Below are 25,688 nucleotides of genomic sequence, written 5' to 3' on the forward strand. Positions count from 1 at the left end.
GCCACACCCTCACCTCTTTTGCCTTCCTCTCTGTTCTTTTTGAAACATCTAAAGCCTGGCACACTCAGCAGCCATTGCATTAAAATAGACTCATCAGGTTGAGTGTATCTTTGCTCTAACATCTGCCTGTCCTTCCTCAGAAACTCCCTACAAGCTGTCTCTACTTGGGTTCCAACCTCCCCATCCTCTGCCTCTTCATTTTGGTTCCCACACCCCTGCAAATGTAGTTTAAACCCTCCCCAATAGCATTACAAACCTCACTGCCAGGATATTGGTCCCCCTCGGATTCAAGTGCAACCCGTCCTTTTTGTACAGGTCACACCTGCTCCTGAAGAGGTCCCAATGATCCAGAAATCTGAATCCCTGCCCCCTGCTCCAATCCTTCAGCCACACATTTATCCACCACCTAATTCTATTCCTATACTCATTGTCATGTGGCACAGGCAGTGATCCTGAGATTACAACCCTTGATGTCCTGCTGCTCAGCTTCCTTCCTGGCTCCCTGTAGTCTGCTTTCAGGACCTCCATGCTTTTTTGAGCTATGTCATTGGTACCAATATGTAACCATGACCTGTGGCTGTTGCTTGTAGAAACATACTTTGTTCAAACTGGCTATCGTATTTCCTGCAAGCAAATAGAATACATTTGTTAAAAGCAGCAGTTTGGCAACTCCAGAGGTTATATTTATTCCTTGTTACTGAAACTGGAAATTTCATGCATTTGGTGTCTCAGTCAGTGCAATGATGTCAAAGTTAGAGCTCGAATGCGCAAGAGTGTGGGCGTCAGCCATTAAGAACAGTGAGAAGAGTTTAAAACGAGACAGCTGTGTAGAGGGAGACAGAGTAGGAAGGCTTTGGCTCAATGGAGCTTTGGCGATAACGGGGCAAGGTAAGGTAGGTTGTCTGAGTAGAATACAGACAGGAAGTACGTGTGTGAGGCTGGTTTTCTGTACTGGGTGTGAGATGTGGGAGGTCCGGGAGACTCCCAGCGACCTGGATGGCCGCATCTGCACCAGGTGCATCGAGCTGCAGCTCCTTAGGAACCGTGTTAGGGAACTGGAGATGTAGCTCGATGACCTTCGTCTGGTCAGGGAGAGTGAGGAGGTGATAGATAGGAGCTGTAGGCAGGTAGTCACACCGGGGCCTCGGGAGACAGATAAGTGAGCAACAGTCAGGAGAGGCTAAAGAGCACCCCTGTGGCTGTACCCCTTGACAATAAGTACTCCTGCTTGAGTACTGTTGTGGGGGGGTGGGGGGGGAACAGCCTACCTGGGGGAAGCAACAGTGGCCGTGCTTCTAGAACAGAGTTTTGCCCTGTGGCTCAGAAGGGTAGGGAAAGGAAAAGGAAGGCAGTAGTGATAGGGGACTCTATAGTTAGGGGGTCAGACAAGTGATTCTGTGGACGCAGGAAAGAAGCACGGATGGTAGTTCGCCTTCCAGGTGCCAGGGTCCGGAATGTTTTTGATCGCGTCCAAGATATCCTGAAGAGGAAAGGAGAAAAGCCAGAGGTTGTGGTACATATTGGTACCAATAACATAGGCAGGAAAAAGTAGGAGGTCCTGAAAGCTGACTGCAGGGAGTTAGGAAGGAAGTTGAGAAGCAGGATCACAAAGGTAGTAATCTCGGGACAGTGCCACGTGACAGCGAGAATAGGAACAGAGTGAGGTGGGGGATAAATGCATGGCCAAGGGATTGGAGCAGGGGGCAGGGATTCATATTTCTGGATCATTGGGACCTCTTTTGGGGCAGGTATGATCTGTACAAAAAGGATGGATCACACGAATCCCAGGGGGACCAATATCCTGGCAGGGAGGTTTGTTAAGGCTATTGGAGAGAGTTTAAACTAGAATTGCTGGGGGGTGGGAACCAAACTGAAGAGATGGAGGAAGAGGTGGTTGGCTCACAAATAGAGAAAGCTTGGAGACAGTGTGAGAGGGAGGATAGGCAGGTGATAGAAGGGACGTGCTTAGACCGATGATCTGAGATATGTCTATTTTAACACAAGGAGCATTGTGAACAAAGCGGATGAGCTTAGAGCATGCATCAGTGTTTGGAGCTATGATGTTGTGGCCATTACAGATACTTGGATGGCTCAGGGGCAGGAATGGTTACTTAGAATGCCAGCCTTTAGATGCTTCAGAAAGGACAGGGAGGGAGGCAAAAGAGGTGGGGGTGTGGCACTGTTGATCAGAGATAGTGTCATGGCTGTAGGAAAGGAGGAAGACATGCAGGGATTGTTTATGGAGTCTCTGTGGCTGGAAGCTAGGAACAGGAAAGGGTCAATAACTCTACTCTGTGTCTTTTATAGACCACCCAATAGTAACAGGGACATCGAGGAGCAGACAGGGTGCTCTGGAAAGGTGTGATAATAACAGGGTTGTTGTGGTGGGAGATTTTAGTTTCTCAAATATCGATTGGCATCTCCCTAGAGCAAGGGGTTTAGATGGGGTGGTGTTTGTTAGGTGTGTTCAGGAAGGTTTCTTGATACAATATGTAGATAAGCCTACAAGAGGAGAGGCTGTACTTGATCTGGTATTGAGAAATGAACCTGGTCAGGTGTCAGATGTCTTAGTAGGAGAGCATTTTGGAGATAGTGATCACAACTCTATCTCCTTTATCATTGGAGAACAATAGGAACAGACAAGTTAGAAAAGTGTTTAATTGAAATAAGGGGAAATATGAGGCTATCAGGCAGGAACTTGGAAGTATAAATTGGGAACAGATGTTCTCAGGGAAATGTACGGCAGAAATATGGCGAATGTTCAGGGGATATTTGTGTGGAGTTCTGCATAGGTACATTCCAAAGAAAAAGGATGGTAGGGTTCAGGAACTGTGGTGTACAAAGGCTGTTGAAAATCTAGTCAAGAAGAAAAGAAGAGCTTATGAAAGGTTCAAAAGCTTGGTAATGATGGAAAGCTAAATGATTATAAGGCTAGCAGGAAGGAATTCAGGAAAGGAGTTAGGAGAGCCAGAAGCGGCCATGCAAAGGCCTTGGTGAACATGATTAAGGAAAACCCCAAGGTATTCTACAAGTATGTTAAGAGCAAGAGGGTAAGACGTGAGAGAATAGGACCAATCAATTGTGACAGTGAAAAAGTGTGTATGGAACCGGAGGAGATAGCAGAGGTACCTAATGAATACTTTATTTCGGTATTCACTACGGAAAAGGATCTTGGCGATTATAGTGATGACTTGCAATGGACTGAAAAGCTTGAGCATGTAGATATTAAGAAAGGGGATGTGCTGGAGCTTTTGGAAAGCATCAAGTTGGATAAGTCACTGGGACCAGACGAGATGTACCTCAGGCCACTGTGGGAGGCATGGGAGGAGATTGCTGAGCCTCCGGCGATGATCTTTGAATTGGGAGTGGTTCCGGAAAATTGGAGGGTTGCGGATATTGTTCCTTTATTCAAGAAAGGGAGTAGAGATAGCCCAGGAAATTACAGACCAGTGAGTCTTACTTCAGTGGTTGGTAGGTTGACAGAGAAGATCCTGAGAGGCAGGATTTATGAACATTTGAGAGGTGTAACATGATTAGGAATAGTCAGCATGCTTTGTGAAAGGCAGGTCGTGCCTTATGAGCCTGATTGAATTTTTTGAGGATGTGATGATGGTAGAGCAGTAGATGTAGTGTATATGGATTTGTGGGCTCCAAAGGGAAATTGCTTTGTGGACCCAGAACTGGCTTGTCCACAGAAGGGAAATTGTGGTTGTAGACAGGTCATATTCTGCGTGGAGGTCGGTGACCAGTGGTGTGCTTCAGGGATCTGTTCTGGGACCCCTTCTCTTTGTGATTTTTATAAATGACCTGGATGAGGAAGTGGAGGGATAGGTTAGTGAATTTGCTGATGACACAAAGGTCGGAGGTGTTGTGGGTAGTATGGAGGGCTGTCAGAGGTTACATTGGGACATTGATAGGATGCAAAACTGGGGTGAGAAGTGGCAGATGGAGTTAAACACAGATAAGTGTGAGGTGGTTCATTCTGGTTGGTCATATATGATGACAGAATATAGTATTAATGGTAAGAAGCTTAGCAGTCAGAATCAGGTTTATTATGACCAGCATGTGATGTGAAATTTGTTAACTTAGCAGCAGTTCAATGCAGTACGTAATCTAGCAGAGATAGAAAAATAATAATAAATAAAATAAAACAAAATAATAAACAAGTAAATCAATTACATATATTGAATAGATTATTAAAAAATGTTGAAAAAAAAGAAATACAGTATATTTAAAAAGATGTGAGTCAGTGTGGAGGATTAGAGGGATCTTGGGGTCCGAGTCCACAGGACACTCAAGGTTGCTACGCAGGTTGACTCTGTGGTTAAATAAGCATACTGTGCATTGTTCTTCATCAATCGTGGGATTGAGTTTAAGAGCCCAGAGGTAATGTTGCAGCTATATAGGACCCTGGTTAGACCCCACTTGGAGTACTGCGCTCAATTCTGGTTGCCTCACTATAGGAAGGATGTGGAATCCATAGAAAGGCTGCAGAGGAGATTTACAAGGATGTTGCTGGATTGGGGAGCATGCCTTATGAGAATAGGTTGAGTGAACTTGACCCTTTTTTCCTTGGAGCGATGGAGGGTGAGAGGTGACCTGTTAGAGGTGTATAAGATGATGAGCGGTATTGATTGTGTGGATAGTCAAGGCTTTTTCCCAGTGCTGAAACAGCTAGCACGAGAGGGCACAGCTTTAAGGTGCTTGGAAGTACGTACAGAGGAGATATTGGGGTAAGTTTTTACGCAGGGAGTGGTGAGTGCGTAGAATGGGCTACCTGCAACGGTGGTGAAGGCAGATATGGTAGGGTCTTTTAAGAGTCTCTGGACAGGTACATGGAGCTCAGAAAAATTGAGGGCTATGGGTAACCCTTGGTAATTTCTCAGGTAAGGACATGTTCGGCACAGCTTTGTGGGCCAAAGGGCCTGTATTGTGCTGTAGGTTTTCTATGTTTCTATCTTGCATCTGAGTTCCCTAGTCATGATAACAAAATGGCAGTCAGTGTTGCTGCTGCGATTGTCCATGAGGATCCCCTCATTCCGGCTCTGGCATAACATATGATGAGTAAGCTGTCTGTGTGGTTTCTTGTAGTATGCTACTACATGGGTTCCACAGGGCATGAGTTTGATGGAGAAGTGTGAGTTCAGAAGCAATGAACCCATAGAGAACACTAGTATGGTCACACATGGAGTTTTGTGTCTGATTCTGGATGAACCACTTTAAGAAAGCTTTGGTGAGGCAGAAGAGATTTTCTAAAATGTTTCTGTGGATGAGGGATTTCAGTGATGTATTTGGAGTGGCAAGCTTGGATTCTTCTCTTTGGATTATGAGGGGCTATGATTGAAGAAAATCCTGGGATATAGAGAGACAAGACATGGAGGATATGAGAGATGCATCCACGCTGTGGCTGGGAACTGTAAATCTAAAAAGTTCTGGGTTTTCATTCAGTGAAGAATAGGAACTTCTTAAATTGTCTTGTCACGAGCACTTTTCTGTGTTCAATGTAAACATGAAGGTCCCTACAACCAGTCATGCTTATCTTTGCAGATTGGCCTTCATTGACATACATTGCAGAGTTGTCATTTTATGCAGATTTTGTGTAAATATTAAATGTGAAGGTCAGACTTGTGAGAGAATGAGCACTTGCAGTGGTTGACAGGCTGCTGTGATTAATCCTTTCTTTTCCTTCCATAATTCAGATGCTGACACTAAATGTGATCAACAATGTCAACTGGAGGCTGAACTGAAAGCAATACGTCAACAGATGCAGGGCTTCCATGACGGCAAGCTGAAGCTAAGGCAAGTTATCAGAGAAGTGCTCTACTTTTGACTTGTGCTAATGTCAGTGTAGTCAGGCACATAACTAAACCTCCCCCCTACTCACCATGAGCCATCCCTGTGCCCCAGAGGAGATTAGCCAAAGGATGTCCCCAAAGGGAAATCTGATTCAGCAAAAAAGATCAAGGATATTGATCAGGATAATGCCTCCCCCACATCCAGTACCAGGTATGTTAGTTCATCTGCATCTACTCACTCTCCCATCCCTCATCCCTCTCTCTCTACTCCCCACTCTCCCACCCTCATTTCTTTTCGATCCTCTTCTGCGCTTTGTTCTTCTGCCCTCTACATCTGATAACTGCCTGTATCAGAACAGGCCAGTTGCACTCTGTCCTGCATCTGATCTGCAGGCACTTTCTCTGTTCTGTTTTTGCTCTGTAACTTCAAACCACTTTGTTTCTCTCTCCCAGTTCCACCAAAGGATCCTGGATAATGGACTACCTGACTGGCAGACCCCAGTTTGTGCAACTTCAGAGCTGTGTGTCAGACATGGCTATAAGCAGCACTGTGGCTCCACAAGGGACTGTATTGGCTCTCATCTATACCTTAGACTTCAGATAACATAAGAACATAAGAAGTAGGAGCATAAGATGGCCATCAGACCCATCGAGCCTGCTCCGCCTTTCAAGAAGATCGTGGCTGATCTGGCCATGGACTCATCTCCATTGACCTGCCTTTTCCCCATAATGCTTAATTCCCCTACTATGCAAAAATCTATCCAACCTCGTCTTAAGTATATTTACTAAGGTAGCCTCCACCGCTTCATTGGGCAGAGAATTCCACAGATTCACCAGCCTCTGGGAAAAGCGGTTTCTCCTTATCTCCATCGCAAATCTGCTCCCCCAAATCTTGAAGCTTTATCCCCTAGTTCTAGTCTCATTTACCTGTGGAAACAACCTTCCTGCCTCTATCTATCCCTTTCATAATTTTACATGTTTCTATAAGATCTCCTCTCATTCTTCTGAATTCCAACTAGTAGTACAGTTCCAGGTGACTCAATCTCTCCTCAAAGTCTAACCCCCTCATCTCTGGAATCAACCTGGTGAACTTCCTCTGCACTGCCTCCAAGGCCAGTATATACTTCCTCAGGTAAGGAAACCAGAACTGTATGAGAAAGCTTGTAGACAGTGTGAGAGGGAGGATAGGCAGGTGATAGGCTAGAGGGAGGGATACGCTCAAACTGATGGTTTGAGATGTGTCTTTGTTCAAGAAGCATCATGAACAAAGCAGATGAGCTTAGTACTTGGAGCGATGACATTGTGGCTATTACAGAGACTTGGATGGCTCAGGGGCAGGAATGGCTACTTAGAGTGTCAGACTTTAGATGTTTCAGAAAGGACAGAGAGGGCAAAAGGTGGGGGCGTGGCACTGCAGATCAGAGATAGTGTCACAGCTGCAGAAAAGGAGGAAGTCATGGAGGGGTTGACTATTGAGTCTCTGTGGGTGGAAGTTAGGAACAGGAAGGGGTCAATAACTCTACTGGGTGTTTTTATAGACCATGCAATAGAAACAGGGACACCGAGGAGCAGATAGGAAGACAGAGTCTTGAAAGATGCAATAATAACAGGATTGTCATGGTGGGAGATTTTAATTTCCACAGTATTGATTGGCTTATCCCCAGAGCAAGGGGTTTAGATGGGGTGTAGTTAGTTAGGTGTCAGTTCAGGAAGGTTTCCTGACATAATATGTAGATAAGCCTACAAGAGGAGAGGCTGTACTTGATCTGGTATTGAGAAATGAACCTGGTCAGGTGTCAGATCTCTCAGTGGGAGGGAATTTAGGAGATAGTGATCACAATTCTATCTCCTTTACCATAGCACTGGAGAGGGATAGGAACAAACAAGTTAGGAAAGCGTTTAATTGGAGTAAGGGGAAATATGAAGTTATCAAGCAGGAACTTGGAAGTATAAATTAGGAACAGGTTTCTCAGGGAATTGTACGGCAGAAATGTGGCAAATACTCAGGGGATGTTTGCATGGTGTTCTGCATTAGTACGTTCCAATGAGACAGGGAAAGGATGGTAGGGTACAGGAACAATGGTGTACAAATGCTGTTGAGAATCCAGTCAAGAAGAAAAGAAAAGCTTACAAAAGGTTCAAAAAACTAGGTAATGATAGAGATCTAGAAAATTATAAGGCTAGCAGGAAGGAGCTTATGAATGAAATTAGGAGAGCCAGAAGGGGCTATGAGAAGGCCTTGGCAAGCAGGATTAAGGAAAACCCCAAGGCATTCTACAAGTGAAATTTCTCTTGTAGAATGTTTCTCATTCTACAACTGAGAAACAGGAAAGGTATGACTACATTAAAAGGGTTGTATTATAGACCACCAAATAGTCAGCGAGAATTGGAGGAGCAAATCTGCAGAGATAACAGACAACTGCAGGAGACAGAAAGTTGTGATTGTAGGGGATTTTAATTTTCCACACATTAATTGGGACTCCCATACTGTTAAAGGTCTAGATGGGTTAGAGTTTGTGAAATGTGTTCAGGAAAGTTTTCTTAATCAATAGATAGAGGTACCGACTAGAGAGGATGCAATATTAGATCTCCTATTAGGAAATGAGTTAGGGCAGGTGACGGAAGTGTGTGTAGGGGAACACCTTGGTTCCAGTGATCATAATGTCATTAGTTTCAACTTGATCATAGATAAAGATAGATCTGGTCTTTGGGTTGAGGTTCTAAACTGGAAAAAGGCCAAATTTGAAGATATGAGAAAGGATCTAAAAAGCGTAGATTGGGACAGGTTGTTATCTGGCAAGGATGTGATTGGTAAGTGGGAGGCCTTCAAAGGAGAAATTTTGAGAGTGCAGAGTTTATATGTTCCTGTCAGGGTTAAAGGCAAAATGAATAAGAATAAGGAACCTTGGTCCTCTAGGGATATTGGAACTCTGATAAAGAAGAAGAGAGAGATCTATAACATGTATAGGCAACAGGGAGGAAATAAGATGCTTGAGGAGTATAAAAAGAGTAAGAAAATACTTAAGAAAAAAATCAGGAAGGCTAAAAGAAGACAATAGACAATAGGTGCAGAAGTAGACCATTTGGCCCTTCGAGCCTGCACCGCCATTTTGAGATCATGGCTGATCAACTACTATCAATACCCGGTTCCTGCCTTGTCCCCATATCCCTTGATTCCCCTATCCATAAGATACCTATCTAGCTCCTTCTTGAAAGCATCCCGAGAATTGGCCTCCACTACCTTCCGAGGCAGTGCATTCCAGACCCCCACAACTCTCTGGGAGAAGAAGTTTTTCCCTAACTCTGTCCTAAATGACCTACCCCTTATTCTCAAACCATGCCCTCTGGTACTGGACTCTCCCAGCATCTGGAACATATTTCCTGCCTCTATCTTGTCCAATCCCTTAATAATCTTATATGTTTCAATCAGATCCCCTCTCAATCTCTTTAATTCCAGTGTGTACAAGCCCAGTCTCTCTAACCTCTCTGCGTAAGACAGTCCAGACATCCCAGGAATTAACCTCGTGAATCTACGCTGCACTTCCTCTACACCCAGGATGTCCTTCCTTAACCCTGGAGATCAAAACTGTACACAATACTCCAGGTGTGGTCTCACCAGGGCTCTGTACAAATGCAAGAGGATTTCCTTGCTCTTGTACTCAATTCCCTTTGTAATAAAGGCCAACATTCCATTAGCCTTCTTCACTGCCTGCTGCACTTGCTCATTCACCTTCAGTGACTGATGAACAAGGACTCCTAGATCTCTTTGTATTTCTCCCTTACCTAACTCTACACTGTTCAGATAATAATCTGCCTTCCTGTTCTTACTCCCAAAGTGGATAACCTCACACTTATTCACATTAAGCGTCATCTGCCAAGTATTTGCCCACTCACCCAGCCTATCCAAGTCACCCTGAATTCTCCTAACATCCTCATCACATGTCACACTGCCACCCAGCTTAGTATCATCAGCAAATTTGCTGATGTTATTCTCAATGCCTTCATCTAAATTGTTGACGTAAATTGTAAACAGCTGTCCCAATACCGAACCCTGTGGCACCCCACTAGTCACCACCTGCCATTCCGAGAAACACCCATTCACCACTACCCTTTGCTTTCTATCTGCCAACCAGTTTTCTATCCATGTCAATGTCTTCCCCCCGATGCCCTGAGCTTTGATTTTACCCACCAATCTCCTATGTGGGACCTTATCAAATGCCTTCTGAAAATCGAGGTACACTACATCCACTGGATTTCCCTTGTCTAACTTCCTGGTTACATCCTCGAAAAACTCCAATAGATCAGTCAAGCATGATTTACCCTTGGTAAATCCATGCTGGCTTGGCCCAATCCTATCACTGCTATCTAGATATGCCACTATTTCATCCTTAAGACATGAGGTTGCTTTGGCAGTCAGGGTGAAGGATAATCCTAAGAGCTTGTACAGGTATGTTAAGAGCAAAAGGATAGTAAGGGATAAAATTGGTCCTCTTGAAGATCAGAGTGGTTGGCTACGTATGGAAACAAAAGAAATGGGAGAGATATTAAATGGGTTTTTTGCATCTGTATTTACTAAGGAAACTGGAATGGAGTCTATGGAACCAAGGCAAACAAGTAGGGAGGTCATGGAACTTATACAGATTAAACAGGAGGAGTTGCTTGCTGTCTTGAGGCAAATCAGAGTAGATAAATCCCCAGGACTGACAAGGTATTCCCTCAGACCTTGAAGGAGACTAGTGTTGAAATTGCAGGGGCCCTGGCAGAAATATTTAAAATGTCGATATCCACGGGTCAGGTGCCGGAGGATTGGACCTTGTTCATGTCGTTCCGTTGTCTAAAAAAGGCTCAAAAAGTAAGCCGGGAAATTACAGGCCGGTAAGTTTGACATTGGTAGTAGGTAAATTATTGAAAGGAATACTAAGAGATAGGATCTACAAGTATTTGGATAGACATGGACTTATTAAAAACAGTCAGCATGGCTTTGTGCGTGGTAGGTCATGTTTAACCAGTTTATTAGAGTTTTTCGAGGAAGTTACCAGGAAAGTGGATGAAGGGAAGGCAGTGGATGTTGTATACATGGACTTCATAAGGCCTTTGACAAGGTCCAGCATGGGAGGTTAGTTAGGAAGATTCAGTCACTAGGTATACATGTAGAGGTAGTAAATTGGATTAGACATTGGCTCAATGGAAGAAGCCAGAGAGTGGTAGTGGAAGATTGCTACTCTGAGTGGAGGCCTGTGACTAGTGATGAGCCACAGGGATCAGTGCTGGGTCCATTGTTATTTGTCATCTATATCAATGATCTGGATGATAATGTGACAAACTGGATCAGCAAATTTGCTGATGATACAAAGATTGGAGGTGTAGTGAACAGTGAGGAAGGTTTTCAAAGCTTGCAGAGGGATTTGGACCAGTTGGAGGAATGGGCAGAAAAATGGCAGATGGAGTTTAATGTAGGCAAGTGTGAGGTATTGCACTTTGGAAGGTCAAACCAAGGTAGAACATTCAAGATAAATGGTAGGACACTGAGGAGTGCAGTAGAACAGAGGGATCTGGGAGTACAGATACATAATTCCCTAAAAGTGGTGTCACAAGTAGATAGGGTTGTAAAGAAAGCTTTTGGTACATTGGCCTTTATAAATCAAAGTATTGAGTAAAAGAGTTGGAATGTAATGGTGAGGTTGTATAAGACATTGGTGAGACTGAATTTGGAGTATTGTGTGCAGTTTTAGTCACTTAATTACAGGAAGGATATTAATAAGGTTGAAAGCGTGCAGAGAAGATTTACAAGGATGTTGCCGGGACTTGAGAAACTGAGTTACAGAGAAAGGTTGAATAGGTTAGGACTTTATTCCCTGGAGTGGAGGAGAATGAGGGGTGATTTGATTGAGGTGTATAAAATTGTGATAGGTATAGATAGAGTGAATGCAAGCAGGTTTTTTCCACTGAGGCCTGGGGAGAAAAAAAAACAGAGGTCATGGGTTAAGGGTGAAAGGGGAAAAGTTTAATGGGAACATTAAGGGGGGCTTCTTCATGCAGAGAGTGGTGGGAGTGTGGAATGAGCTGCCAGATGAAGTGGTGAATGCGGGCTCACTTTTGACATTTAAGAAAAACTTGGACAGGTACACGGATGAGAGGTGTATGGAGGGATATGGCCCAGGTGCAGGTCAGTGGGACTAGGCAGAAAAATGGTTCGGCACAGCCAAGGAGGGCAAAATGCCTTTTTCTGTGCTGTAATGTTCTATGGTTCTAAGTATGTGAAGATCAAGAGGATAAGATGCGAGAGAATAGGACCAATCAAGTGTGAAAGTGGAAAAGTGTGCATGGAACTGGAGGAGATAGTGGAGGTACTTAATGAATACTTTGTTTCAGTATTCATTATGGAAAGGGATTTTGGCAATTTTAGGGATGACTGACAACAGACTGAAAAGCTTGAGCATATAGAGATAAAGAAAGAGGATGTGCTGGAGCTTTTGGAAAGCATCAAGTTGGATGTCACCGGCACCGGATGAGATACACCCCAGGCTACTGTGGGAGGAGATTACTGAGCCACTGGCAGTGATCTTTTACATCATCAATGGGGACAAGGAGAGGTTCCGGAAGATTACAGGGTTACAGATGTTGTTCCCTTGTTCAAGAAAGAGAGTAGAGATAGCCCAGGAAATTATAGACCAGTGACCTTTACTTCTGTGGTTGATAAATTGATGGAGAAGATCCTGAGAAGCAGGAATTATGAACATTTGGAGAGGCATAATATGATTAGGAATAGTCAGCATGGCTCTGTGAAAGCCAGGTTGTGCCTTACGAGCCTGATTCAATCTTTTCAGGATGTAACTAAACACATTGATGAAGGCAGTAGATGTAGTGTATATGGATTTCAGCATGGCATTTGATAAGGTACCCCATGTAAGGTTTATTGAGAAAGTAAGGAGGCATGGGATCCATGGGGACCTTGCTTTGTGGATCCAGAATTGGCTTGCCCACAGAAGGCAAAGAGTGGTTGTAGACAGGTATATCCTGCATGGAGGTCGGTGATCAGTGGTGTGCCTCAGCAATCTGTTCTGGGACCCCTTCTCTTCGTGATTTTTATTAACGACCTGGATGAGGAAGTGCAGGGATGGGTTAGTAAATTTGCTGATGACACAAATGTTGGGAGTGTTGTGGGCAGTGTGGAGGGCTGTCAGCAGGACATCAATAGGATAAGAAGTGGCAGATGGAGTTCAATCCAGATAAGTGTGAGATGGTTCATTTTGGTAGGTCAGATATGATGGCAGAACATAGTATTGATGTTGGCAGTGTGGCAGACTCTTGGCAGCGTGGAAGATTAAAGGGATCTTAGGGTCCAATTCCAAAGGACACTCAAAGCAGCTGCGCAGGTTGACTCTGTGGTTCAGAAGGCATACGGTGTATTGGCCTTCATCAATCGAGGGATTGAGTTCAAGAGCCAAGTGGTAATGTTACAGTTGTATAGGACCCTGGTCAGATCCACTTGGAGTACTGTTTTTAAGAGGCTCCTACATAGGTACATGGAGCTTAGAAAAATAGAGGGCTGTGGGTAACCATAGGTAATTCCTAAAGTAAGTACATGTTTGACACAGCAATGTGGGCCAAAGGGTTGGTTTTCTATGTTCTACTCTGGCTGTGGCCTCACCAGTTCCCTGTACAGTTGCAGCATACCCGCCCTGCTCTTAAATTCAATCCCTCTAGCAATGAATGCCAACATCCCATTTGCCTTCTTGATAGCCTGCTGCACCTGCAAACCAACCTTTTGTGATTCATGCACCAGCACTCTCAAGTCCTTCTGCACAATAGCATGCTGCAATTTTTTACCATTTAAATAATAATCTGCTCTTTCATTTTTCTTTCCAAAATGGATGATCTCGCATTTACCAACTGCCATCTGTCAGACCCTTGCCCACTCACTTAACCTATCCAAATCTCTCTGTAGACTCTCCTATCTTCTGCACAATTTGCTTGTCCACTCAGTTTAGTGTCATCAGCAAACTTCGATACACTACACTTGGTCTCCTCTTCCAGATTGTTAATGTATATCGTGAACTGTTGCAGGCCGAGCACCAACCCCTGCAGCACACCGCTCACCACGGATTGCCAATCAACGTAGAACCCATGTCTCTCAACTCTCTGCTTTCTATTAGTTAACCAATCCACTATCCATACTAATACATCACTCCCAACTCTCTGCATTCTTATCTTATGGATAAGTCTTTTATGTGGCACCTTATCGGATGCCTTCTGGAAGTCCAAGTAAATAACGTCCATCTGTTCCCCTCTATCCACTGCACTCATTATATCCTCAAAGAACCTCAGGAAGGAAAGATGTAAAAAAGGGAGTCACAGTCCGGTGCCGTCGTCCTCCTAAGCTCCACCCACATAGTTCCCCTATTACTGTTGCTCTCCTCCTCTCCCACACCCACTTCCCTTCAGATTCACTGCAGCTTTCTCTTGGTAAGAAGTCCCCTCCAATAGTATCCAAAGCAGTATACCTGTTGTTGAGGGGAATAGTACTCTGTACTATCTGTCTGTTCCTTTTTTCTCTTGTGACAGTCCCCCAGTTACCTACCTCCTGCAGGTTTGGTGTACTACCACTGTGTGTGTGTGTGTGTGTACAGCACTACACAGTACAGGCCCTTTGATCCACGATGTGCCAGCCTTTTAACCTACTCAAAGATCAATCCTACACATTCCTCCATTTTTATATCATTAATCTGCCTATCTAAGAGTTTCTTAATATATGTCTCTTATTTTTCCCGTGTAAAAAAAATTATCTCTGACCTCTGACATCCTCTCTCCCCCCCCCCCCCCCCCCCCAACATACTTCCACCAATCACCCTGAAACTATGTTCCCTCATATTAGCCTGGGAAGAAGTTTCTGGCTATCTACTCAATGCATGCCACTTATCATCTTGTACACCTCTATCAAGTTATCTAAGAAAAAGCCCAAGCTCACGGAATCTATTCTCATAATACGTGCTCTCTAATCCGGGCAGTATTCTGGTAAATCTCCTCTGCACACTCTCTAAAATTTCCACATCCTTCCAATAATGGGCGACTAGAACTGAACACAATATTTGATGTGAATATTTTATTTTATGGGAAATAGAAGTGCCATCTGTCTCCAGTCATGTTCAACATACGTAGATTGCTCAGCCTGGCAGTAGGACTGCTGTATTTTCTGAGAGATGAACAGCTCCCAAAATGTGCTTTTTTTCCTGTTGCTACCAGCACATCTAATGTTTTAGGCATATTTATGTTATCTGGTTCATACTTCTGTACTGAGTGAGTACTTTGCTTAGGACTCAAATGTGGATGTAACTTCCTGCTTTTGAGATCCATAACATACTATGTCAAAATGGGATCCAAGTCACTACATTATTGAAATTTCTGCATATGGTTCTGGATATCCCATGATGGTGTGGAGAAAGTTTTAATCTGCCTTTAGCAGTGCTGCCTAGATTAATAGAATCAATCAATGCTCAGTGGCTCAGCTAGCAGAACTGCTGCTTCACAGTTCCAATGGTCTGGTTCAGTTCTGACCTCTGACGGGAGTGTGTTCTCTCTGTGACAGTGTGACTATGACTTCCCTGTAGGCGAATGATAAAATAAATCAAAGTCAGCATGGTTTCCATAAAGGGTTTCAGCCTGACAAATCCGTTAGAATCTTCGAGGAAGTAACCAGTAGGGTGGGCAAAGGAGAGGCAGTGGATATCATTTGCTTGGATCTTCAAAAGGCATTTGATAAGGCATGAGGCTGCTTAACAAAATAAAATCTTATGGCGTTACAGGAAAGATACTGGCATGGATAGAAGATTGGATGACAGGCAGGAGGCAGCAAGTGGGATAATGGGGACCTTTTCTGGTTGGTTGTCAGTGATTAGGGGTTCAGTATTGAGACTGCTGCTTTTCACATTGTTTGTCAGTAATTTAGATAATGGAATTGATGGCTTTGTGGCAAAGTTTGTGGATGATACAAAGATAGGTGAAGGGGCAGGTGGTGCTGTGGAAGCAATGCGATTGCAGCAAGACAGACAAATTGGAAGAAGTTGTGGGCAAAAAAGTGACTGATGGAATACAGTGTTGGGAAATGTATGATCATGCATTTCAATAAAAGGAAAAACAATGCAGACTATTATCTAAATGGAAAGAAAGTTCAAACATCAGAGGTTCAGAGGGACTTGGGAATCATCATGCAAGACTCTCAGAAGGCTAATTTACAGGTTGAGTCTGTGGTAAAGAGGTCAAATGCAATGTTGACATTTATTTCAAGGGGAATAGAACATAAAAAGCAAGGAGATAATACTGAGGCACACTTACAGTATTGCCAACAGTTTGGGGCCACATATTTCAGAAAAGAAGTGTTGTCATTGGAGAGAGTCCAGAGAGGTTAATATATGAGGAGCATTTGAGAGCTTTATGCTTGTATTCACTGGAATTTAGAAGAATGCAGGGGTTGGGAATCTCATTGAAACCTACTGAATGTTGAAAGGATGAGATAGGGTGTATGTGGAGAGGGTGTTTCCTATGGTGGGGTATCCAGAACTAGAAGGCACAGCCTCAAAATCAAGGAGTGACCCTTTAGGACAGAGATAAGGAGGAATTTTTTAACCAGAGAGTAGTGAATTTGTGGAAAGCTCTGCCACAGATTGTGGTGGACGCCAAGTCTGTGGGTATATTCAAAGCCGAAGTTGATAGTTTCCTGATTGGTCAGGGCATCAAAGGATATGGTGAGAAGGCAGGTGTATGGGGTTGAGTGGGATCCGGGATCAACCATGATGGAATGACAGAAGACTCGATGGGCTGCACGACCTAATTCTGCTCCTATGTCTTATAGTGCAGGTGGCCTCTTGACATCCCCAATGAGCTAGTTGATCATTGAATTGGCTACTATAAATAGCTGTGGTGTGTAGCTGGGTGATATCATTAACAGGAATGGGATAAGGGTAGGTTATAAAGAAAGTTAGTGAGAGGACAGGATTGCTGTGAACTGGAATATATTCAATGAAGTAAATGGTCTCCTAAAGGGAAATATGCAATAAACTTTCCACTGTTTTCCTTTCCAGAACCTGGCAGAAACAGACTGCTGTGCTGCAGAACTGGCTTCAGGTGAATGCAGCAGAAGGGGGAGAAGAAGTGCTGCAGATGAGCCGTGAATTAAAGCAGGTATAAATCATTGTAGTCTAACAGCGGTTCCATTCACAGGTACATTTACCATTTTACATCATGTAGGGATAAATCTGAATTCCTCTCAATAAGAGGTGGACAGCTGGTGAAGGCAGAGCACTGTTTTCTCTGCATTGATTCCAGGTTCCCCATTCAGCTGTTGTCACTTGATAGGAGAAAGTGTACTTCTGTTGAAAAATACATTGTGGTTCAGTGATCAGCTAGCTGTGGTCCTGAGAAAGGATGCAGAAATAGGGCAGAATTCCTGTTCCAAGACCTCATTTTCCTGCAAAGTTGATGTTTAGGTCTAGAAGGAAAATGTACTTGAAGACAGAATTGGTGTTCTCATTCCAGCTGTGGAGGTGTAGCTCATTCTGTGAACGATGAAAACAGTTATATAGGGGGAATAAATTGTGTTTGCTGTATATCTTTGTTCCTAGAGTGTGTTACATATCCTTTGTAGAGGCTGGATAGTTTTTTATTTTGCAGTAGGATCTGATTGTGGTTGTTTATCCTTTGCAATGATGTAGTCAGGTTTAATTTATTGTCTTTTGATGGGATTATCTTTCTCTATTGGATGTTTACAGTAGGGATGGAGCTGCACTGATGTGAATAGCAGGAATACTGGACTATGATATGTGGTCTGCTGGCTCTGTTCCCAGTCCACAGTAGCAAGGCTGCTTGTTGTGGGGTGCTGAGAAAATGTGGGAATTTATTGAAATGTACCATTACCAGCAACCTGGTAAAATGAGCCCAATGCAAAGTCCCCGCTCCTTCACTACCAGCAACAGACTCTGGTAATTTTAATTTCCCATAGTAGGGATATGACACTGCTAAATTTATTTAGTTTATTTATCACGGTTAGTTACTGATGCAAAGGAATCTGTGAGGAAGATCAGTGCCGGAAAGGTCAGATGGGCCATCAGAAAATATTCACGCTTCGCTCAAAATTTCTGGTAAGACAGTAGAACCATAGAACCATAGAACATTACAGCACAGAAATAGGCCTTTTGACCCTTCTTGGCTGTGCCGAACCATTTTTCTGCCTTGTTCCACTGACCTGCACCTGGACCATATCCCTCCATACACCTCTCATCCATGAACCTGTCCAAGTTTTTCTTAAATGTTAAAAGTGAGCCCGCATTTACAACTTCATCTGGCAGCTCATTCCACACTCAATAGACAATAGACAATAGGTGCAGAAGTAGACCATTCGGCCCTTTGAGCCTGCACCGCCATTCTGAGATCATGGCTGATCATCTACTATCAATACCCGGTTCCTGCCTTGTCCCCATATCCCTTGATTCCCCTATCCATAAGATACCTATCTAGCTCCTTCTTGAAAGCATCCAGAGAATTGGCCTCCACTGCCTTCTGAGGCAGTGCATTCCAGACCCCCACAACTCTCTGGGAGAAGAAGTTTTTCCTTAACTCTGTCCTAAATGACCTACCCCTTATTTTTAAACCATGCCCTCTGGTACTGGACTCTCCCAGCATCTGAAACATATTTCCTGCCTCTATCTTGTCCAATCCCTTAATAATCTTATATGTTGCAATCAGATCCCCTCTCAATCTCCTTAATTCCAGCGTGTACAAGCCCAGTCTCTCTAACCTCTCTGCGTAAGACAGTCCGGACATCCCAGGAATTAACCTTGTGAATCTACGCTGCACTTCCTCTACAGCCAGGATGTCCTTCCTTAACCCTGGAGACCAAAACTGTACACAATACTCCAGGTGTGGTCTCACCAGGGCCCTGTACAAATGCAAAAGGATTTCCTTGCTCTTGTACTCAATTCCCTTTGTAATAAAGGCCAACATTCTTCACTGCCTGCTGCACTTGCTCATTCACCTTTAGTGACTGATGAACAAGGACTCCTAGATCTCTTTGTATTTCTCCCTTACCTAACTCTACACCGTTCAGATAATAATCTGCCTTCCTGTTCTTACTCCCAAAGTGGATAACCTCACACTTATTCACATTAAACATCATCTGCCAAGTATCTGCCCACTCACCCAGCTTATCCAAGTCACCCTGAATTCTCCTAACATCCTCATCACATGTCACACTGCCACCCAGCTTAGTATCATCAGCAAACTTGCTGATGTTATTCTCAATGCCTTCATCTAAATCGTTGATGTAAATCGTAAACAGCTGTGGTCCCAATACCGAGCCTTGTGGCACCCCACTAGTCACCACCTGCCATTCCGAGAAACACCCATTCACCGATACCCTTTGCTTTCTATCTGCCAACCAGTTTTCTATCCATGTCACTATCTTCCCCCCAATCCCATGAGCTCTGATTTTACCCACCAATCTCCTATGTGGGACCTTATCAAATGCCTTCTGAAAATCGAGGTACACTACATCCACTGGATCTCCCTTGTCTAACTTCCTGGTTACATCCTCGAAAAACTCCAATAGATCAGTCAAGCATGATTTTCCCTTGGTAAATCCATGCTGGCTCGGCCCAATCCTATCACTGCTATCTAGATATGCCACTATTTCATCTTTAATAATGGACGCTAGCATCTTCCCCACTACTGATGTTAGGCTGACAGGACGATAGTTCTCTGTTTTCTCCCTCCCTCCTTTCTTAAAAAGTGGGATAATATTAGCCATTCTCCAATCCTCAGGAACTGATCCTGAATCTAAGGAACTCCCACCACTCTCTGTGTGAAGAAGCCCCCACTAATGTTCCCTTTAAACCTTTCCCCCTTCACCTTTAACCCATGTCCTCTGGTTTTTTTCTCCCCTGGCCTCAGTAGAAAAAACCTGCTTGCATTCACTCTATCTATACCCATCATAATCTTATATACCTCCATCAAGTCTCCCCTCATTCTTCTACACTCCAGGAAATAAAGTCCTAACCTATTCAACCTTTCTCGGTAACTCAGTTTCTCAAGTCCCGGCAACATCCTTGTAAACCTTCTCTGCACTCTTTCAACCTTATTAATATCCTTCCTGTAATTCGGTGACCAAAACTGCGCACAAAACTCCAAATTTGGCCTCACCAATGCCTTATACAACCTCACCATAACATTCCAACTCTTATACTCAATACTTTGATTTATAAAGGGCAATGTACCAAAAGCTCTCTGTACTACCCTATCTATCTATGACACCACTTTTAGGGAATTTTGTATCTGTATTCCTAGATCCCGCTGTTCTACTGCACTTCTCAAGTGTCCTAACATTTACCTTGTATGTTCTACCTTGGTTTTTCCTTCCAAAGTGCAATTCCTCACACTTGTCTGTATTAAACTTCATCTGCCATTTTTCAACCCATTTTTCCAGCTGGTCCAGAGCCTCTGCAAGCTTTGAAAACCTTCCTCACTGTCCACTACAGCTCCAATCTTTGTATCATCAGCAAATTTGCTGATCCAATTTACCACATTATCATCCAGATCATTGATATAGATGACAAATAACACTGGACCCAGCACTGATCCCTGTGGCACACCACTAGTCACAGGCCTCCACTACCACTCTCTAGCTTCTCCCATTGAGCCAATGTCTAACCCAATTTACTACTTCACCATGTATACCTAGCGACTGAATCTTCCTAACTAACCTGTCGCGCGGGACCATGTCAAAGGCCTTACTGAAGTCCATGTAGACAATATCTGCTGCCTTCCCTTCATCCACTTTCCTCAAAAAAATCAAAAACCTCCTCAAAAAACTCTTAATTGATTTGTTAAACATCACCTACCATGCACAAAGCCCTGTTGACTCTCCCTAATAAGTCCTTGTTTATCTAAATACTTGTAGATCCTATCTCTTAGTACTCCTTCAAATAATTTACCAACTACCGACATCAAATTTACTGACCTGTAATTTCCCGGATTACCTTTAGAACCTTTTTTAAACAACGGAACAACATGAGCTATCCTCCAATCCTCCGGCACCTCGCCTGTAGATACCGACATTTTAAATATATCTGCCAGGGCCCCTGCAGTTTGAACACTAGTCTCCTTCAAGGTCTGAGGGAGTGCCCTCTCAGGTCCTGAGGGTTTATCTTCTCTGATTTGCCTCAAGATAACAAACACCTCCTCCTCTTCAATCTGTATAGGTTCCATGACCTCACTACTTGTTTGCCTTATTTCCATTGACTCCATGCCATTTTCCTTATACAGACGCAAAAAAAACATTTAAGATCCCCCCCCATGTCTTTTGGTTCCATACATTTTGTATGGAAGACCACTTTGATCTTCAAGAGGACCAAGTTTATCCCTTACCACCCTTTTGCTCTTAGTATACCTGTAGAAGCTCTTTGGATTATCCTTCACCTTGACTGCCAAAGTTACCTCATGTCTTCTTTCTTTCTTAAGTACTTTTTTGCACTTTTTATCCAGTATCCTTAGAGAACCAAGGTTCCTTATTCTTATTCACTTTGCCTTTAATCCTGACAGGAACATACAAACTCTGCACTCTCAGAATTTCTCCTTTGAAGGCCTCCCACTTACCAACGACATCCTTGCCAGAGAACAACCTGACCCAATCCACACTTTTTAGATCCTTTCTCATTTCTTCAAATTTGGCCTTTTTCCAGTTTAGAACCTCAACCCGAGCACCAGGTCTAATTTTATCCATGATCAAGTTGAAACTAATGGTGTTATGATCACTGGAACCAAAGTGTTCCCCTACACACACTTCCGTCACCTGTCCTAACTCGTTTCCTAATAGGAGATCTAATATCGCATTCTCTCTAGTAGGTACCTCTATATATTGATTTAGAAAACTTTCCTGAACACATTTTAGAAACTCTAACCCATCTAGACCTTTAACAGTATGGGAGTACCAATCAATATGTGGAAAATTAAAATCCCCTATTATCAGAACTTTATGTTTCCTACAGTTGTCTGCTATCTCTGCAGATTTGCTCCTTCAATTCTCGTTGACTATTCGGTGGTCTATAATACAACCCTATTAATGTGGTCATAACTTTCCTGTTTCTCAGCTCCACCCATATGGCCTCGATAGACAAGCCCTCTAATCTGTCCTGCCTGAGCACTGCTGTAGCATTTTCCCTGACTAGCAGTGCCACCACCCCCCGGCCCCCCCGCCCCACCACCCTTCATCCATCTGCCTCTATCACGTCTGAAACATCAGAACCCTGGAACATTAAGCTACCAGTCCTGCCCCTCCTGTAACCAAGTTTCACTAATGGCTACAATGAAATAATTCCATGTGTCAATCCAGCTCGTCAGCCTTCCCCACAATACTCCTCGCATTGAAATAGACATACCTCAGAGGATTATTACCACCACCACACACAACCCTTCTATTTGTGACTTCGCATGAAATTTTAGTGACATTTATTTTCACCCCCACTCCACTATCTACTCTGGCACTCTGGTTCCCATCCCCCTGCAAATCTAGTTTAAACCCCCCCCAGTAGCACTAACAAACCTCCCTGCAAGGATATTGGTCCCCCTGTAGTTCAGGTGTATCCTGTCTCTCTTGTAAAATCCCACCTGCCCCAAAAGAGGTCCCAATGATCCTGAAATCTGAAACCCTGTCCCGTACACCAGTTCCTCAGCCACGTGTTCATCCTCCAGAGCATCCTACACTTAACCCGCACTGGCACATGGCACAGGTAGCAATCTTGAGATTACTACCCTCGAGCTCCTGCTTTTTAACTTCCTACCAAGCCCTCTATACTCACTCTTCAGGACCTCCTCACTTTTTCTTCCTACATCATTGGTACCGATGGCATAAGGCATTGGTCGGATGGCATTTGGGAATATTGAGCAGTTTTGAGCCCCTTATCTAAGAAAGGATGTGCTGGCACTGGAGAGGGTCCAGGAGTTTCACGAGAATGTTCCAGAGAATGAAAGAGTTAACGTATAAGGAACGTTTGATGGCTATGGGCCTTTACTGGCTGGAGTTTAGAAGAATGAGAGGAGATCTCATTGAAACCTATCGACTATTGAAAGATGTAGATCTGAATATGAAGAGGCTTTTTTACAGTGGGAGAATCCAGGGCCAGAGGGAGGTGGAATTCATTGTCACAGGCAAATGTAAATGCCAAGTCATTGGGTACATTTAAATCAGAAGTTGAAGGGATTTTGATTAGTCAGGGTGTCAATGGTAACAGGAAGAAAGCAGGAGAATGAGATTCAGAGGGATAATAAATTTGCCAAGATAGAACAGTGGAGCAGATGGATAGGCCAAATGGCCTGAGTCTTATGATCAAACATCTGAAACAGGGTCCCAATGAGAAAGCCATTGCATTTAATATTTCTAAGTTGTGTACTGGGCTAGCCTATCTCAGAAACTTTTGTCTATTCGAAAGTTCTTTTGGAAATAACGTATATTGTAGTTGCTGTGAATTTAATAAATATTGCCAACTATGGGTTTTGCAGATCTGTCTTATTGTGGAGTAATTCTGTTTCCCAGCTAAAAATCTCCCTTTATTGCTGATATCCTGCTTTGTGGAGGATCTGAGTAAAAAGATGGTACTTTAGCATGCATGTCATCAGTCATCAAATAAACTGGAACCTGCCTTTCCACATCTTTGTTTCTTGAAGATTTGTTGAGTGTTCAGGAATTTCTTTTTATGTTATTGCTATTTTAATGCAAGGAGTATTATGAACAAAGTGGATGAGCTTAGAGCGTGGATCAGTACTTGGAGCTATGATGTTGTGGTCATTACAGACACTTGGATGCTCAGGCAGGAATTGTTACTTCGAGTGTTTTTTTATAGACCACCCAATAGTAACAGGGACATCAAAGAGCAGACACAGAGACAGATTCTGGAAAGGTGTAATAATAACATGGTTGTCATGGTGGGAGATTTTAATTTCCCTAATATTGATTGGCATCTCCCTGGAGCAAGGGGTTTAGATGGGGTGGAGTTTGTTAGGTATGTTCAGGAAGGTTTCTTGACACAATATGTAGATAAGCCTACAAGAGGAGAGGCTGTACTTGATCTGGTATTGGGAAATGAGCCTGGTCATGTGTCAGGTCTCTCAGTGGGAGAGTATTTTGGAGATAGCGATCACAATTCTATAGCATAGCATTGGAGAGGGATAGGAACAGACAAGTTAGGGAACCATATAATTGGAGTAAGGGGAAATATGAGGCTATCAGGTAGGAACTTGGAAACAGATGTTTTCAGGGAAACGTACGGAAGAAATGTGGCAAATGTTCAGGTGATATTTGCATGGGGTTCTGCGTAGATACATTGCAATGAGACGGGAAGGATGGTAGGGTACAGGAACTGTGGTGTACAAAGGCTGTACAAATCTAGTCAGGGAAAAGAGATTACAAAAGGTTCAAAAATCTAGATAATATTAGACATCTAGAAGGCTAGTAGGAAGGAGCTTAAGAATGAAATTGGGAGAGCCAAAAGGGGCCATGAGAAGGCCTTGGCGGACAGGATTAAGGAAAACCCTAGGCCCAGTATGTGAAGAGCAAGAGGATAAGATGTGAGACAATAGGACCAATCAAGTGTGACAGTGGAAAGATGTGTATGGAATCAGAGGAGATAGCAGAGGGCCTTAATGAATACTCTACTTCCATATTCACTACGGAAAAGGATCTTGGCGATTGTAGAGATGACTGACAGCAGACTGAAAAGCTTGAGCATGTAGATATTAAGAAAGAGGATGTACTGCAACTTTTGGAAAGCATCAAGTTGAGTAAGTCACCGGGACCGGATGGGATGTACCCCAAGCTACTGTGGGAACCAAGGGAGGAGATTGCAGAGCCTCTGGCGATGATCTTTGCATCGTCAATGAGGACGGGAGAGGTTCCGGAGGATTGTGGATGTTGTTTGCTTATTCAAGAAGTGGAGTAGGGAATTATAGACCAGTGAGTCTTACTTCAGTGCTTGGTAACTTGATGGAGAAGATCCTGAGAGACAGGATTTATGAACATTTAGAGAGGCATAACAGATTAGCAATAGTCAGCATGGCTTTGTCAAAGACAGGTTGTGCCTTACAAGCCTGATTGAATTTCTTGAGGATGAACACATTGATGACGGTAGAGCAATCGATGTAGTGTATATGGATTTCTGCAAGGCATTTGATAAGGAACCCCATGCAAGGTTATTGAGAAGTTAGGAGGCATGGGATCCAAGGGGACATTGCTTTGTGGATTCAGAAATGGCTTGCCCACAGAAGGGAGAGTGGTTGTAGACGGGTCATATTCTGCATGAAGGTCGGTGACCAGCCTCAGGGATCTGTTCTGGGACCCCTACTCCTTGTGGTTTTTATAAATGACCTGGATCAGGAAGTGGAGGGCTGTCAGAGGTTACAGCAGGACATTGCTGGGATGCAAAACTGGGCTGAGAATTGGCAGATAGAGTTTCACCCAGATAGTGTGAGGTGGTTCATTTTGGTAGGTCAAATATTATGGCAAGACTCTTGGCAATGTGGAGGATCAGAGGGATCTTGGGGTCTGAGTTCATAGGACGCTCAAAGCAGCTGCGCAGGTTGACTCTGTGGTTAAGAAGAGGCATAAGGTGCATTGGCCTTCATCAATTGTGGGATTGAGTTTAAGAGCCAAGAGGTAATGTTGCAGCTATATAGAACCCTGGTCAGACCCCACTTGGAGTACTGTGCTCAGTTCTGCTCGCTTCACTACAGGAAGGATGTGAAAACCATATAAAGGGTGCAGAGGAGATTTACAAGGATGCTGCCTGGATTGGGGAGCATGCCTTATGAGAACAGGTTGAGTGAACTCGGCCTTTTCTCCTTGGAGCGACGAAG

The 25,688-nt window shown here is 43.7% G+C and overlaps 1 protein-coding gene across 3 annotated transcripts in view; it reads left to right on the forward strand.

The window, feature by feature from the left end:
• The window catches only part of sfi1 (SFI1 centrin binding protein), a 262,284-nt gene that overhangs the window by 229,312 nt on the left and 7,284 nt on the right, over positions 1-25,688 (forward strand). For all 3 annotated transcript variants that reach the window (XM_073055643.1, XM_073055642.1, XM_073055644.1), the window contains 2 exons: positions 5,700-5,799; positions 16,874-16,973. In XM_073055643.1, coding sequence (XP_072911744.1) covers positions 5,700-5,799; positions 16,874-16,973 — 200 coding nt within the window. The remainder of the gene's footprint in view (positions 1-5,699; positions 5,800-16,873; positions 16,974-25,688) is intronic.

Source organism: Hemitrygon akajei, chromosome 9 (genome assembly GCF_048418815.1).
Source record: "Hemitrygon akajei chromosome 9, sHemAka1.3, whole genome shotgun sequence".
In the NCBI taxonomy this organism is placed as follows: domain Eukaryota; kingdom Metazoa; phylum Chordata; class Chondrichthyes; order Myliobatiformes; family Dasyatidae; genus Hemitrygon; species Hemitrygon akajei.